This window comes from Danio rerio, chromosome 2 (assembly GCF_052040795.2).
Source record: "Danio rerio strain M-AB ecotype USA chromosome 2, GRCz13ab, whole genome shotgun sequence".
Classification (NCBI taxonomy): Eukaryota; Metazoa; Chordata; class Actinopteri; order Cypriniformes; family Danionidae; genus Danio; species Danio rerio.
Window position 1 is genome coordinate 47259687 of NC_141022.1, and position 17871 is coordinate 47277557.

The window sequence follows — 17871 nt, forward strand, 5'->3', positions numbered from 1 at the left end:
GCTGTCTTTTAGTTTCAAAAACTTTGATTTCTTTACAATTTAAAACTGCAAGATACTGTTGTCCTAAAAAATGTAAATAAAAAAACTTACACATACCTTAGGAACAGTATTACATAAAATTTGACTGTTTTACAACCTTGACTTTTCCAAACTGCAGTATACCTTGAAAACTGTTATCTTCCCATGTCTAGTCTTTAACATGCTATCTTTGTATTTTTTCCAGTTTAGTATCATACTAGGCCAATTATTTTGATCATTTGTGCTTTCAAACTGTTTCAAAGGAGGATTGATTGAACCTGACTGTTTTTTCTCTCCTGCAGTCTTTAGGTTCGGGTCAGGGCAGGCCTGACTCTCCTGTCTACACAAACCTGCAGGAAATGAAGATTTCCCAGTCCTCCACTCCTCCACTGCCGTCCTCCTCTCCGATCCACACCAATGGCGACTGGGAGACTCATAAAGACCAGAATGGCAGACACTACTACTACAACCGCAGCACGCAGGAGAGGACCTGGAAACCCCCACGGGCACGGGACAGCCTTCCCAGGAAAGAGGAGAAACACGACATGACTGACACTGAGGTACATCACAACACGCTCAGATAAAACCTTATTCAACAGACAGCCATGCATGCATGCGCGCGCACACACACACACACACACACACACACACACACACATGCATGCATTCTCGCAGTTGTGTATCTTATCATCTGTGGCTTGAAACGGGAAACACAACTCCTTCAGAGACAAAATATCCTCTGTGGTCTTGGGAAGTGCATGATGAGATAGCTTAACTCTTTTCTCGACCTGAGCTGTGTAATCATATGCATGCAAAGCGTTCTGGGTAATTCAGTTCCTCTTATCTGGTGGGTGAAGGGTTGATGGTGATTAACTGGTGATTTATTTCTTTTCTCATCTTTCTTGTCTGCCTCTGAACTTTTTTACTATCATGCTATTTCATTCTTTCATTCCTCCAATCTTGCTCTTCTGTGATTGGCTGGGTGAAGGTTTTGTCGTCGGAAGAAAACTGTCTGAGCAGCCAATCAGACAGCCAGTACGGTTCGCCCCCTAGAGGCTGGTCTGAGGAAATGGATGAGCATGGACACACTCTTTATGTGTGTGACTATACTAATGAGAAGGTACAAAGATATACTTGGTTTCTAACTGAAATCCACTAACAACTTTGTTTTTACCTTTTTGCATAGGCACACTTTCTTGTGTTTGATTTGTTTAGTTTAACATTGTTTAATTTCTAAAAATCATTGATTCACTAGTCAACTGTGTTTAATTTTTTTGTTATATCTAGCACTAGCAATAAGCTATGTTTTAATTCTTAGTCAGCTTGAAATTATTATTAAAAATATATTTGCTAACCTCTTCCAGCTCTTTTGAACATAAGCCACCTTTTTACCATCTCCAACAAGACAAAATCATTAGCCTGCCTGTGGATTTTGTTCTTTTTAAAAAATATTTACCTTTTCATCTTTAAGGGATGTTTAATGGTGCAAGAAAAGTTTAAGGTGTTTTCAATTGAATCGCTCTAGAGTTAATTTTCCCCCTCGATGCGGTTTGTTTGAGCAGGTGTGAATGTAGCAATCGCACTCGAGTGCGCACCAAAAGTGGGCCAAAAAAGCATACCAAGACCTCCTTGAAAAAGTGGTCTCCATACGCTTTCAAACAAATCCTGGAGTGGTTGACTTGTGGTGAGGACATGATCTGAACTAGAAAAGACCCAACCGGAAAAAAGTACTGCGCTTTTTTTCACTAATCCAGCTAACATAGTCTGATGCAGATAAAAACATTGTTTTCCAGCCGCAGCTGCGCTTCATTCTCAAATGTATAGTTCGTCCAAAGTGATGTATACAAACTATATAATATACTACGACCAGGGATACAATCAGCCAGCGCAGTCGTCTCTCCATAGTCAAAAGCGACACTTTGTGTCTGCCGGTTTGTTTACTTGCGGGAGATCCACTGGTGTTTTCCCGCACGTTAATTCTGACCAATCGAAAAGCATGTAGGAAATGCAATCTATAACATCTGGCCAATGAGTGATGTGGATTTTGTCACATGACTGTATGTATCTTTGTTGCCCTCGGTCCGGACTAAATGAACCGAAATACAAATGCGAAAGCACCCTTAAGGTCAATGTTATTAGCCCCCTTAAGAAATTAATTAGAAGATATTATCCAGTAAAGTTCCTGATTAACCTAAAATGCATAATTTACCTAATTAAGCCTAAATTTTCACTTTAAGCTAAATACTGGTATCTTGCAAAATAAATTTCTAAAAAAACAAATTGGAAATAATTTTTAAATCTATATTTAAATGTGTTGGAAATATCTTAAATGGCATTAAATGAAATTTGGGAAATATAAAATAAACCAAACTATATTACATTAAAGTTGCCATTGGTCATTTCCTAAAATATTAGAAAACATTACTTTAAATTGTATAAGCTAATGCAGAATTACACTTAAAATGATAACTTGTTGCAATAAAAGCAGAAACAAGCACATTTATAACAGTGCAGTTTAATGCTGAATACGCTAGTCAAGCAGAATATACCTTTACCTAGATTTGTCCTGATTTGTACCTTGATCTGTGGGGTGACGGTATGTACGTTTCAACTAAATCTGATTAATTTACAACGTTAATTGAAACATTTAATTACAGCTAACTTTTAACAATAAAAAAAAAGAAAATATTTGAGATGGAAATATCTAAACCGTTTCCATTATTCTTCCTCTTTCGCAGATGGCAGGGTGGGCCAAATTAAGGGTTACCATGGTCCAACATTGGCTCGCAGGCCTTAGTTTGGGCATCGCTGATATAAATAATTACTTGTCTATATGTGATTGGTCAGTGATGTCTTCTAATCAAAATGAAACCATAATCCACAGAAACCAGAAACATGACTCACTTTTCCACGCAGGTAACCAGAAAAAATAAATCACTTCAGATTTGACTAGAGACTAGTTCTTGATTCATTTAAGCTACTGTTACTCGGCTGACCAATAAAATCTGGCATATAACTATAGTGTTAGTGAATTTGCACAGGTGAGAAGGTGCAAAAGCTACAATGCAGTGTCAGCATCACACACTTGAAAAAAACAGTATGCATTTATGTAGCTTAGAATGAATTCTTCACTAACTCTGAAAGTCATTAATATTTTAAATATTTTTCCCATGCCCCAGGGCTTATTTCAGTCACAACAGTTGCACTGCCATAATGACAGCCCTTGCTTTACAGTAAAATCTTAATGTTCAAATGCCATTCTACAATATTATAATTTCTAAACCCTAATTAATTCACTAAATGGTATTGCTATTTAGCTCTAAGAAACCTAGTATTGTTATTTGTTTGCGTGGATAGATCCATGAACTTATTGTTCATTTATTGTTATCATTTGTTTTGTATGGATGTATACCTGCATCTATTATTCATTTATTTTTCCATGGCAAAGAAGAGATCGTAACAATAGCGATCAATCATTTTTTGAAGTTCTGTGCAATTGCCAGGAGGAGGTAAAATCTTCCATTTGGCAGTGAATTTTGGAGATCGTGGAAAGGTGGATTTCGGCTACATTTACATGACAACAACGTTACCAAATAACTGTTTTATAAAAAATACTTCGCGCTTACATGACAACGTTTTCAAAACAATCTGCGATTAAAGCAAGAATTATGTATTATGTATGACAGACCAGTATTGCCACTGTCACCTTGTAGTAAACAGTACCTGTAAGGAATTAATGGTGTGCTGGATTGGGGCTGGTGTTTACAATAGGGCTGCATGATATTGGAAAATACATTTTTCTGCAATATATACTGCGATATGCTGTATCTATACAATTTCACCAAATGATCAAATAGCACTATTTAGAAATAATTTAGTCAAGCTTTATTGTAGCGGTCACTTTTTTATTATTAGCAAACCATTAACTATGACTTTTGCTTCAATAAACTCTTTTGCTTCTTATTAATAGATTAACAGATAACCTATTAAGAATATTATAACCTAATAATATATATTAAGATAGTTTAGGTATTGTGTAGAATTAGGGATATAGAATATAAGATCATGCAGAATATTTAGTTTATATGTACTACTAAGCAGCCAACTTCTCAGTAGGATACATGCTAAGCAATTATTTATTAGTGAGCATTGGTTCCTAAAGTGTTACCAAATGTATTAATTTAGATTGATTGGGATGATTCTGTAGGGCAGTGAATCATGCATAAAATGTAAGAAACAAATTACAAGCATAGATAAATACAATAAAGCGAAGGTAAAAGTGAAGTAAGCGTTGCATTCTTTATGGTTTTGTATATGTAAATGTAAAAATACACTGCAACGGTTTTATTATATAAATAATGCATTTAAATTAATCTGTATTTAACTTCCAATTGGCAAAAGGCCTGAACACTGTATAGGTCTTAAAAACATGCAAACTATAGCATTTCACTCTGTTGTGGTTAAACTCTGCTGTGACTTCACACATCTTGTGTTCTAAACTGCGACTTTTGCTCAAATATAGTCAATAAACTCAACATTGCTGTCTATGCGATGTGACTATTGCGGATGCAGACATTGCAATATCGATGCTGAAACTATTTATTGTGCAGCCTTAGTGTACATAGAATTTCCAGTGTGTGTTAAATGTCCCCACTTTTGATTTGTAATTTGACATAAATCCACATTTTGCTGATGGATCTTTATCAAACACTTGAGCAACAACAACAGTACCATGTACTATGACATTGTTGTGTGTTTGTTTGCACTTTAATCTACACCTCTTGATGAAGTCATTGTTTTATTTATATGGCCCGTTTCAACTGAGTGATACAGTATGGTACGGTACGGGTCACTACAGGTCACCTTTATCAGGCTTGCGTTTCCACTGCCAAAAGGGTACCAATGGTATAGAAAGTTTCAGTCAACGTCATACTCGCTCAAGAAAATGTCTAAAATAAAGCTGTAAGGGTTGTTCGCATGTATCATATGGGAAGCACTTCTCTCTAAACAAATGTTTTATACACATAAATACTTGTGTATAAATGTTCATTACTAACCTTTCTTTGAACATGATTTGATTATAACTGCGGATCAATGATTGATGAGTGCGAAATAGCCTACTGTAACGTCTGCAATTATGTAAAATAACTATATAAATGCAACATATATGAACACATTCAGACTCTTACAGTCTCAGATATGTTACTAATTACAGAAAAACTACACACAGCAGACATTTAGTCATTATTTAGGTTCAAAAACAACACTCAACATAGCCCACAGTCAGTGCAAACCTCTCATACGTGTCTTTAATCTGCAGCAGCACATGTAATATTAACATATTGTTAAAAAATGTATCTCCATCATTCTGAATTCATAACAGTTCAAAAGGAGAAGATAATAGTTAAACATGGCAGTTGGTTCATGTTTTAGGTTGCTAAAAGAATCATTCGTTACTTTGTTTTTTCAGGCTTTCCCCTTGTTTTTTCGCGCTTCAGTCTCGCGTTTGTCCGTTTCTGAAAGGATCGGATGTCAGAACCACTTCAATAATCACCTGCACGTTATTATCATCAGCTCAAGAAGTTTATTTAAAATATAAACGCTCAATGAGTGCACTAGCTCTTGGACCTCGTAAAAACAAAAACAGGACACGGCGGATTTTTGGCTGTTCGTCAAGATGACGACAAGGTTTGTTTGAGTGTGGGTCGACCATGGCTCTCTACTATATTTATATATTATTACGGTGTAATGTCTCAGTTGTGTATTTAAAAATGCCGGTTCTTTTGTTTTCATTCTTCTGGATTGTGTATTCGCTAGTGACATTTCTTTGTAAACCAATAGCGTTCAGCTGCACATCTCTCTCCACCTTTTCGTACTTTTTTGTTGTGCTGTACCATACCCAAAAAGTGGTATGGTATAGTTTGCTTTTAGGTACCTTTTTACAGTGGAAACTGCCATAAAAGCGATAACGTACAATACCACTCAGTGGAAATGGGCCAATAGACTCTCATTTTCAGGTGTTTACATGAAGGTGATAATGGTGCTGTTTTTAAACTTCCCTATTGTACCCTGGTTCCAGATTTATATTTTTAGTTCTAAAAATGCTGTTGTCATGTAAACATACAGGCAAATGCATAAGAGTTTCTCATTTTTGGCTGAAAACATGTAAATTGCCCCTGAGAAATGGCCTTTAATAATAATAAACTTGTCTGATTTAAGTTAGGTGAAACTGAAGCCTGTCTTATATTCAGGACCATCAGTTGACTAGTGGATCATGCAGCTTACTTGGTGATTTGAAGATTTTTTTGGTTTGTTTTTTTTTGCACATCATGTCTGTGTGTGTGTGTGTTGTATATGTATATAGTGGTTGAGACACACAGATGAGCGAGGCCGGCTGTATTACTACAGCGCAGATGGCTCCAGATCTGAATGGGAGCTTCCTAAAATTGGTCTCAAATCACAGGTGAGACAAACAAACAGATTCTGATGCCTAGTAAAAATAGCATGAAATATATCCAGTCCCGGAAATCCCGTTCAATTAGTTTTATTGAACCCACACTAATCCTGGTTCCAGTGGCATTGATTAATTAAAAGTGTGCGTCTGTGTGTGCATGTACACGTTGTGAGTATTTCAGTGTTTGTTCCTCTTACATGGATTATTACCAGTCCTAGTAACCTCACCTCTTTTTGTCCCACTTTTCTTAGTCCAACCACACACCTCTGATGCCAGGAGATTTGCACAAAACCCGTAGTCTTGACCGCAGACTACCAGATCCCATTCCTATCAGCAGGACACAGAGACACAGCATATATTCCCATGAGACCAATGACAAGGTACTTGTACCTAGATTTGTGTATTAGTGCTGTTAAACTGCTATGGTAAAAATGAACTGTTCTTTTTAAATGATCTGAATGACCCCCCCATCCTGATTTGGGTGAGGATGATGTTCATGTGTGCTTTGTTTGACTGAAGTTAAAGCAGAAATTCGTCAAGGTCCGGCAATCCTTCCTTCCGCGCCGCAAAACCACCTTGCGCTCTCACCCTTATTTTCCACAAGTCAGTGTTGCCTCGCCACTATATTCCAGCCGCCAATCACATCGGATGAGATGATGCATGTGCACGTTTACCCACTGCAACTCATTTGAGAATACACTGTGATTTCTGCACAAGTTCTCTATAGTAATTGTGAACTGCATGTGAAATGCACTGAAATGTTACCATCTGCCTTGATTAGTTCACATTGAAATTTCATCTGTCATTGTTTACAGACACTTACAGTTGAAGTCAGAATTATTAGCCTCCCTGAATTATTAGCCCCCTGTATATTTCTGTCCCCAATTTCAGTTTACCGGTGAGAAGATTCATTTTTTAGCATAATAGTTTAACAGCTAATTTCTAATAGCTGATTTCTTTTATCTTTGCCATGATGACAGTACATAATATTTGACTAGATATTTTTCAAGATGCTAGTATTCAGCTTAAAGTGCAATTTAAAGGCTGAACTAGGTTATTTAGTCAGGTTAAGGCAATTAGGCAAGTTATTGTATAGCGATGGTTTGTTCTGTAGAAAATCAAATAGAAATAATATTTAAGGGGGCTAATAATATTGAGCTTAAATGTTTTTTTAAAAATCCAAAACTGCTTTTTTTTTTTAGCCGAAATAAACCAAATAAGACTTTCTCCAGAAGACAAAATATCGGAAATACTGTGAAAATTTCCTTGCTCTGTTAAACATCATTTGGGAAATATTCAAAAAGATAAAAGGATTCAAAGAGGGTCTAATAATTCTGATTTCAGCTGTATGTTGCTGTATGTTTCTGTTTGTGTGATGGTTTTGGGCAGCATAAAATAGACCAGGGGTTCTCAACCTTTTTTACTTCAGGGCCCACCTCTTTCCCCGATCAATTTTTTGACGGTTCATCTGTCTGACGTTTTCTCTAAAATGTTTGCATAAAATAATAATTTAAACCTTTTATTTATTAACATTTATATCATTTAGCAATTTGTAGCTGGTCTTTTGCAGTCTCCCTGTTGACCTGTGGTTCTTTTTAATCTGTGTATGTAGTTTTTTTTAAACATCCTCCTGTATGGGCGTGCATCTGTTATAAAGCACTTATAGGACATTAATTTGGACAACTATGCAGATATATTAAATAGTTCACACAAAAATACACAAAGAGAGACTTTCACTTCACGCACAGTTTGTGAATGAACAGATTTCCGTGTACTAGTTGCAGACGTGATCATGACACCGACATTGAAGTAGTCAATCAGAGAACAGGAGAAAGTGCATTACTTAAATTAAAATAATCTAGCAAATTATTAATGAAATCCAAAAATTATAGTATAATATTGAACGTTAATTTAATTCTCGCAGCCCACCTGCAGGACTGCTGAGGCCCACTAGTGGTCCACAGTCAACCGGTTGAGAATCCCTGAAGTAGTCGATGGCAGAATTTTTCACTTTGAATGATCACAAGAAATGCAGAACACCTACGTGATTAATTGCATGATTGAATGTTTAGTCATTTAAACTTTGATGCTGTTCAAAAACCTGTTTTGACATGTTGGTCTTTTTTATTTATTTTGCTTTAATTTCCTAACAGCTTGCATTAGCTCAGACATTTGACTAGTTTTGTCAGGATTTGTTAAACACATAAAATAATAACACTAAGAAAGTGTGGCTTTTTTATTTTGATTCAGCTGACCTTACTGCATATGTATTTGCAGTAGTATGTTTGCAATGTTTTAAATTAGTTATGCAATATAATAATTATTATTAATAATATTTTTTTAACCTTTTTGGAGTCTATTATTTATGTTTTGCAGCGCTGTATAATGGCTTAACATGTCTTTACTAAGTTTGTGCTTGACCTGCTGCAATAATGGGCTAAATGCACAGCTAGTGTTTTTTTTTTTTTCAAGCAATTACAAACTTCTGGTTAAAGCTTAATGTCGCTATTTTCAATTTCACAGGGTTAAGGGCTGGGTGAATAATCAAAGTAATCGAATTCAACATTCAGAACCTAAAATCGATACAATTTTTCCAGGACGTTTTTTTCAATGACTTTCCTTGTCAAGTGAGCCTGCTCTGTTAAATGTCTGTTTGAAATATTATTTACAGGATATACACATGTTATTTTATTTAGAAGAGATCCTACTTATTTTCTATTTTAAATATGAAAAACACACACAAAAAAATAATATTTTATTTATATATATATATATATATATATATATATATATATATATATATATATATATATATATATATATATATATATATATATATATATATATATATATATATATATATATATGTGCATGTATGTATGTATGTATGTATGTATGTATGCATGCATGCATGCATGCATGCATATATATATATATATATATATATATATATATATATATATATATATATATAATTTTTTTTTCAAAAGTGCAAGTTATTTAGGCAGTGTGTGCTTGAATTTCAGTTGTTCAGCATTGATGTTCAATAAATAATCATAGTTAGTTGATGGTGTGTGTTTCATTCAATTATTTTAAAATCGAGTAACACACCCTTTACAAATCTCCCACTTGTAATATTAGAGCATGTTTACTGGACAGAACCTCTCAGTGAACAATAAAGGCAAAAAAATAAAATAAATAAAGTAATCGTTCATTAATCCAAATGGAGTTAAAATTTTCAATTAATCGAGGTTTTAATTTTAGGCCAAATCGCCCAGCCTTATAAGATTATTTTTACAGTATCCATGTTGTACTGTTGCACTTCATATCATATATCTATCAGGTAGTGAAGATCAAAGATTTAAAAAGAAATCTGATCTTAAACGTGGCATTATTATAAAAGAAAGATCGGAAGCACTGAGGCTGGCTGGCTGGCTGAAATGTAAGTGTAAGTCTGTGTGCATATACCTCATTGTATATGACTAGAAATGCAGAGAAAATAGAAAGTTCTTCATTTATATTATTTTATTTGGGATGTCAGAAGGAAAGTTTTCTAACATTACTAAGCAGCAAGCATTATTTTTAATTTGCTCTGCTCTTGGTAGATTGCTTTAGTCATTATGGAAATAAGCTGCTGCGTCTGTGTTGCTTAATTCCCTCATTATCAATAGAAACACCCACAGAAGTTTCCAGTCCCATCTGTGCTTTTATGGGATTTTGGTTGCATGTTAATTTGGCTTGTTTTGTAAATCCGGCGCTAAGACTTTAAGCGAATGCAAAATCCTGACTTACCCTGAAATGGGAATAGAAGTGTATATAATGCTGTCTGATTGCCATATTAGCTTGAATTGATAGGTGTAGTATTGAGCCGGCTAATTTATAACAGGTCTTGATACAAATTATGTATTAAATTATGTATTAAGTTTAAACTTATGGTTTGTCGTTTTCTTGTATAGGACACCAAAACTGGCTCACCCGACTCCGACTCCTCCTGCCCTTCCTCTCCTAAACCTCCCCATTCTGTTAGTATCAGGATCATCCCTCCTTTTCTTACCCTGGTCCTCCTTTTTTGCTTTTGATGGTCTTCTCTCCTCACCCGGTGCTGTGTGTTTGGGTTGTGTTTTAGTTTTTTCCCCTAAATCAATAAGCCTAATGATCGTCAATGATAATGTGCTGTTGATGATCCCAAGATGAAGTGAGATGCTTAAGTTAAAACCATTTTAACCAGAATAAAATCACAGGGCGATTTGACTAATCAATTTTTAATAAGGGATAAAATTTGTAAGCAGTAATCGTAATAAGTTATAAGTGGTTATTCTAAGTCAGATTGGCTCAACTGAATCGATGTGTGGTCACAGTTATGTGTGCACCAGCTACTCTTCATTTGCATGTGCTTTTAATGTGGTTTATCCAATCGTGTTGCAAAACTGTGATTAGCTGCTTGTGTTTTGTGCTGCATTTGTTCTAAAAACTAGAGCACTGTACACACACACACACACACACACACACACACACACACACACACACACACACACACACGTATATATGGCTTATGTGGACTCTCTATAGGTGTAATACATTTTATACTATAAAAAACTCTTATTATATGGCCTCTTATCCTATCCCTACCTCTAAACTCAACCCTTATAGGAAACCTGTGGAAAAATCTGAATGTCAAAAGCCCCATTAAGTATGATTTTTTTCAATGATTCAATCACTTTTGAGTGCACAAGTCTTCTATACCACCTTAACAGTGTAATACTGGTCATAGCCATGTCATTTTACAGTTTTAGTCCTTGTAAATCAGATAAACCAAATCACACAAACACACACGTATACATTTCTCTCTGATGGTGGTTTGGTCTCTTTTGTCAATGGACATTATTGGTGGCTTGTCTCCTCTTTCGCTGTTTTGGGTTAATTCTGTGGCCCCTTGCAGTTTATCATGTAAAGGCCCATTCAAATCAAGAAGGATATGTATAGCAATGACTGTAAACAATGCATGATGACATTCAGTTTGGGAATTATTTGCAGCATGGCTAAATTTAAAACTGTATTGTTACAATTATACATGTTTTTGATGTGAATGGGCCTTAATTGTAGTTTGTTTTAGTCCGTTTTTTTTTACATCTTTATTCTTCCTTTCAGCCGTCAGAGAAATGTGCCACTTTAAACATGACTAAAATCACTGAACATGGAAAGAAAGTCCGGTAAGTAGAACCAATCAGGTAGAGAGAGAGCTAGAAATGCTTCCATCTACGCTGTGCTGATGTTGTGATTTTGTTTATTTTTCTTTTTTTATTACTTGCAGGAAGAACTGGACCTCCTATTGGACAGTTTTGCAAGGTTCATTATTGATATTTAATAAGGGCCAAGGAGGCGGGTCTGGCTGGGTGAGTTACAGTTCATAAGTGGCTCAAGTGATATGTGTCTGTGGCTATGTTAATGTGTTGCTCTCCCAACAGTTTGGAAGAGACCAGAAGAGTTCAGTGGAGTACAGTGTGGATCTCAAAGGAGGGTCGGTGGACTGGGCGTCTAAAGACAAATCCAGCAAGAAACATGTTCTAGAGGTGAATACTTGGTTGAGATGTTTGGAACAGGAGACACTTAAAAGTGTATATTTACCTTTAATGCAAACGTTTAACTTTTATTCAAGAATTTGGCAAGCAGAATTGAGAATTACAGACATATTTTAAGGTGAAGACATTAATCGTGGGAAAAAGGCTTGGAAAAAATGTATCTTGCTTGGAGACAAGTGACAGTCACTAATTTTCATCAGTGAGCATTAAACTATCAATGCTGGATTAGGATCTACACCATGGACATACACTTAGCAATAAATTGTGGCCAATTTCCTCCAAACTGTTTTCCATGATTTTTTCAATGGCACGTTTACCATCAGAAGGTAGTTAGTAAGCAAAAAGTTTGTTGTTGGTTATTAAGGCCCCGTTTACACTAATGCGTTTTAGTTTGAAAACGCATAAATTTTGCTACGGTTAAGCCATCCGTTCACACTACGCCGGAGTTCTCGAGCGCCGAAAACGGAGGGTTTTGGAAACGCTGAACAGGCCGTTTTCATTCTGAAACGCTGCTGCTCCGTCTCAGTCTGGATGGGGGAAAACGGAGACATCTGAAAACGCAGGCGGGGCTGCTGAGATTCGCTACCTGATTGGGGCTTTTGTGTCATTGTGTATCCTTCCCTTATTCATCAAGCCCCTATCACATGACTATAACACATGGCTTTAACGCTACCGGAAGACAACAAACCAGCCTTCACTGTAAACAACAACATAGACACAGAAATGGGAGTGTTGTTTGCATTATTGTCTGTTTTAGGCGCCATTGTGCAGTTATTCATTTGTTACGTTTAGTAACAACTCGACCTCGTCGTCTGTCCACAAAAAGACCTCTCTTGCTTTCTTTGCCATCGCGTTCATTGTTCAACTGGCGTTTGTTGACTAACAATAATCAAATGCCGAGCGAGACACATGCTTCCTGTTTATACTAGAACGCGCATGCCCAGAGTGCGCGAATGGTCACGTGATATACGTTTTTGGTGGCGTAATGTGGACAGAGATATGTTCAGAAACGCTTGGTAAAAGCGCTAGTGTGGACGCGGATCGTTTTTAACTAAAACGCACTAGTGTAAACAGGGCCTAAAGGTGCAGTAGGGGATTGTATTCAGAAACAAGTTTTGTTGTGCTGGTTGAAAGTCTTTTCACATTCTGATAGTAATGATTAAAGTAAATTATCTAAATATATTTATGTATTTTTATAATCTGATTGAGGTATTAAAAAAAAATGTTCACCCAAATAAATACTGACTGGTACGACATTTAATAAGTAATTTAATAAGTTGCACAAACTGTCTGTCAACAAATGTAGATTTGTACATCTGCGTATCCGCAGATCCGCGCGCCACGCATTCATGTGCACAAGAGACACATAAGATCACAGCGGTAAAATCAAATGCTGAATCAAAACTTTTTAAATCCTGAATCAATATTGGAGTTACTTTTGCATGCTGGAGGAAGGACGACACCATGGCTGAAGTATTTCTTTCAGACAGTTCATGTTCTGTTTTAAAACTATTTTGGTCACGCAAAGCTGATGTAGATTGTGTTGTTATGAATTGATTATATGCACAGAATTGTTTTTCAGCCACTGAAATATTCCGGTGATAGATTAATGTGACTATTTTCAGTTTCATAAGGTGAAGCATTTACAGCATCAATAATGTAGATTTCATTAGTTTAACAACAAAACATCAGTAAATAGCGCTATTCTATCTAGCCTGCTTTACTGACATGAAACTGGTTTTATATTCACAATGGTTCATTTTTGAACAATGACAACCTGTGACGCACTCCCTCTATTGTTTACCGCTACTTTAAATTTTCGGTCTGAAATAGTATGTAGGTGTGGCTTAGTAATAAGTGTAGGTCCTGCATGCCGCCAACCAACCACTAACGTTTCTAACTGGTGAATGACATGAACTAGAGGGTTGTCTGCTGTCATCTTTAAGGTGCGCGTTCATGTTTCAGGAGGTGTGGCTTTGGATGGCAGGCGAGGGACTGTGTTTCAAAGATATTATGCTAACCAGTTAGCATTTTGACAGATCACCTACTGCACCTTTAATTCAGATATTCATGCAGCAACCCACTTCTGATGATAAGCAAAATAAAGCTCCCTCTATTTTCTTGTTAAAAAGTGTGTTGTGCTTATAATGTTGTCCGTTTTTTATTTAAGTTTTTTTTTTTTCTGTATCTGAAGGGTGAAGAATGTGTTTAAGTGTGTTTGACATTACTAAAAGTCTCTGATTTAAAGTTATTTCTGCATCAAATGTTTTCAGTTCACCCAGTTCACTGTTAAAGGGATAAATCATCCAAAAATGAAAATGTACTCTGTTTAGTCACCCTCAAGTGATTACAACAGCCTTTGAGTTTCTTTTTTTTTTTTTTTTTTTTTTTTACACAATAGACCAGTGTTTCTCAACTGGTGGGTCCATTTTCAGTGGGTCGCGGACTGTGTGGTCAAAAAAAACAACAAAAGTAAAACATTTTTTACTTATTTTTCTTATACCAGACTTTTATTTTGAAATGCGTGTGCGACAACCCTACTGCTTGACATGTGAAATTTCATTTAATTGATGCAACAAATATGTACGACCCTGAATAAGTATGGTTATATATATATATTGACGGCAAAAAAGACTTAAAGCCTCAGTGTCATATGTAGTGAAGTGCTCTCATAAAAGAGCATGAAACCGTCTAATTTAAAACAACATTTAGAAACCAGAAAAATGTTTTATTAACAGTTTATTAACAAATAACAGTTTGTCGTTTTTACTTTGTAATATTTCTATAATTTCATCCATTTTGTTAAATGACAGCAGTAAAATAATGTTTATTTGTAAGTCTTGGTGAATTTCTTATGATGTATCTGTCACTACTTGTTTATGTTAACAAATAAATACAAATTAATTATAATTACTAAAATTGTATTCTAGTTCCTAAAAATGTGGGTCGCGGCTTGATGACCATGTAAAATTGTGGGTCTCATGCCCAAACCAGTTGAGAACCACTGCAATAGACAATATTTTCAAGAATGTTGGAGACCGGAAATCATTGACTTTCATAATAGGAAAAACACAAACTCTGTGGATTCTGTGGATATTCTTGCAAATATTTATATAAAAACTCTTAAGTTTTGAAACAAATAATGACAGAATTTTAATCAATGTGAACTATCCCTTTAACAGCCAACTGGGTGAACTGAATATTTATTCATTAAAGTCAGTGTGATTGTGAAGCTCTTATCAAGGTCATTCAGTGGATTAATCTGTCCTTTTTTGCAAAGAGCTTGGCTGAAGCTTTGCAAATCACAGCTTGATGTCAGAACAGGTTGACATGTCACAGATATTTCTGTATTCATTTGTTTGTGTTCATGCGTGCAGCTGAAGACCCGGCAGGGCACGGAGTTACTCTTGCAGTCAGATAGTGATGGCCTCGTCAATGACTGGCACAAAGCTTTGACCGAAGCCATTCACACATATGTAAGATTACTCTATAAGCCTGTATATGTAGTCTATTACTATACATGCCTGCACACACAACTGTTCTGAAGCCGAGTACTGACATTAGTGTGTGTGTTGATGTTGCAGATGTGGGAGTCTGATGAGGCCATTGAAGAAGACATGCCAGAATCTCCTGAAAATGAGAAACATGACAAGGAAAAAGACAGAAAAAACTCCAAGAAGGCCAGAGGTGTGTTTGTGTTTTAGGGTGTAGTAGAAGTAGGTGAATTGAGACACAGGATCAGATTTATGCACACAAAGTATGTACTCTTTTTGTGAAGAAAAAGTCCATACTTTTGTGCAGTGTTGGGGGTAAAATGTTATAGGCAATGCGCGTTACGTAATAATATTACTTTTCCAAAGTAACGAGTAATATAACGCATTACTTTTAAAAGTAAGTAATACCAGGGTTCATACAGTCATGGAAAACCTTCATTGTATATTATTTCAACTTTATTAAAGTTACAAAACATTTCTTGTGGCTGGATGTTTTAAATTTAGAAATATTGAAGTGTTCACACAGTCACAGGCTTTAAAGGAACAGTTCACTGAAAGATTAAAGTGTGCTCACTATTTACTCACCCTTCACTTGATTCAATACTATAGGAGTTATTCAATTGTATTCTTTTTGTGTTCATAAAAAAAAAAAGAAAACTAATTTTTTTCAAACAAGTGAAGTGTGTAATGAAAATGACAAGTAATTTTTCTCTTTAAAAATGCTTGCAGATGGTAAACTGTTACTCTATTATGATTAAACTATATTAAACTATAATCCCAACATTGCATTTTCTGCAATGGGACTATTGTGGATTCACACATTGCGATATCGATGCTGAAACGATATATTGTGCAGCCCTAACTTGAATATAGGTTAGTTCTCTTTTATTTTCTGTCCTCTGCCGCTTGCTCTCACATTGTTAGTGCTGTGTAAGCATGATCAAAATATTAACAATCTTAATAATCCTAAATTTAATAAATAGATTGTTGCGTGTTCTATGTGCTGTAATAAATTTGAACGTCATTGTTTTTCCTATTATTTACCGTGTATATGTAGACTTTACATGAAACAATAAGTCATGAAAATGTACTTGAAAATACTGAAAAAAGTCATGGAATTTTACTAGTAAAAATGTGAATGAACCCTGTAATATTATTTGGGTTGCCTTTAAAAATAATGTAGCGCAAGTTTCTTTTTACCTTGCTTAATTGGCTTTTACAAAAAATATTTGCGGGATAAAAATGACCTTAGTCAGGTTGAATCCCACACTCAATGAGAGAGCATGTTGTGAACAGACAGTCAGCTCACACTCACCATCATCAGGTCTTTAAAAGCAGATGAGTCTGTTTACTGTTCTACCAACTGAATCTCTTAACTGTTCTACTGACTGATATGGGTTTATTTCAAGTTAAAGGGGGTATCCGGTATGTTAGTACTTACGGAAGATGCAAAACCGTTTTACGATAACTCTGTTCAACTTAATGAACTGGTTCGACCAGTTCACTTAGAAGATCCTGTTAAAACAAACAGTTCATTCGCGAATCGCCCTTCATTACTACAGACAGAAACAGAAACAATGGCAGGCTGGAGACTTATATTTTTGCGATGGATTCTTGTTATTTTGAACTCATCCAAGAAAAGTTGTAAAGTGTAGATTATGTGCAAGTAAAACTCTTAACTTTAACCCATTAAGACACCGTTTATAACAGTTTCTTCATTCATTTCTTCTCTTCATCCATTTTCTTTTCGTTTAGTCCCTTTATTAATCTGGGGTCGCCACAGCGGAATGAACCGCTAACTTCTCCAGCATATGTTTTACGCAACGGATGTTCTTCCAGTTGCAACCCATCACTGGGAAACATCCATTCACACTTATTCACACACATACACTATGGACAATTTAGCTTACCCAATTCACCTGTACCACATGTCTTTGGACTTGAGGGGGAAACCAGAGCACCCGGAGGAAACTCACGCAAACACAGGAAGAACATGCAAACTCCACACAGAAATGCCAACTGACCAGAGACCTTCTTGCTGTGAGGCGATTGTGCTACCCACTGCGCCACCGTGCTGCCCTATAACAGTTTCTTAATAAATATTAGATTAGATTTGATTAGAATGTCTTTATTGTCCCTGAAGGGCTATTAGGTTTACAGCAATAGCCGACAGTTGACAGCAACAAGTCACACTCAACAACATAAAAATAACAGTAAGCAATAAAATTAATCATGGAGAGAGAAGAAAAAAAAACTTAAAGCGTGTTTAATAACCCAACTGCAGTTTGAACAAATGAATGCAAATATCTGTTGGGCCTTGCCTGTC

The 17871-nt window shown here is 35.8% G+C and overlaps 2 protein-coding genes across 13 annotated transcripts in view; both read left to right on the plus strand.

Moving 5' to 3' along the window:
* The window catches only part of LOC147846472 (uncharacterized), a 563173-nt gene that overhangs the window by 336915 nt on the left and 208387 nt on the right, over nt 1-17871 (plus strand). The window lies entirely within an intron of this gene.
* The window catches only part of arhgap12a (Rho GTPase activating protein 12a), a 48123-nt gene that overhangs the window by 23245 nt on the left and 7007 nt on the right, over nt 1-17871 (plus strand). The window contains exons 3-13 of one of the 12 annotated variants that reach the window (XM_087239751.1): nt 321-578; nt 1007-1138; nt 6383-6481; nt 6724-6852; nt 6992-7075; nt 10429-10494; nt 11621-11682; nt 11784-11865; nt 11938-12042; nt 15429-15527; nt 15636-15738. In XM_087239751.1, the coding sequence (XP_087095877.1) occupies nt 321-578; nt 1007-1138; nt 6383-6481; nt 6724-6852; nt 6992-7075; nt 10429-10494; nt 11621-11682; nt 11784-11865; nt 11938-12042; nt 15429-15527; nt 15636-15738 (1219 nt within the window). The remainder of the gene's footprint in view (nt 1-320; nt 579-1006; nt 1139-6382; nt 6482-6723; nt 6853-6991; nt 7076-10428; nt 10495-11620; nt 11683-11783; nt 11866-11937; nt 12043-15428; nt 15528-15635; nt 15739-17871) is intronic. The other 11 variants (NM_001126407.1, XM_087239752.1, XM_087239753.1 and 8 more) reach the window with 11 other exon arrangements.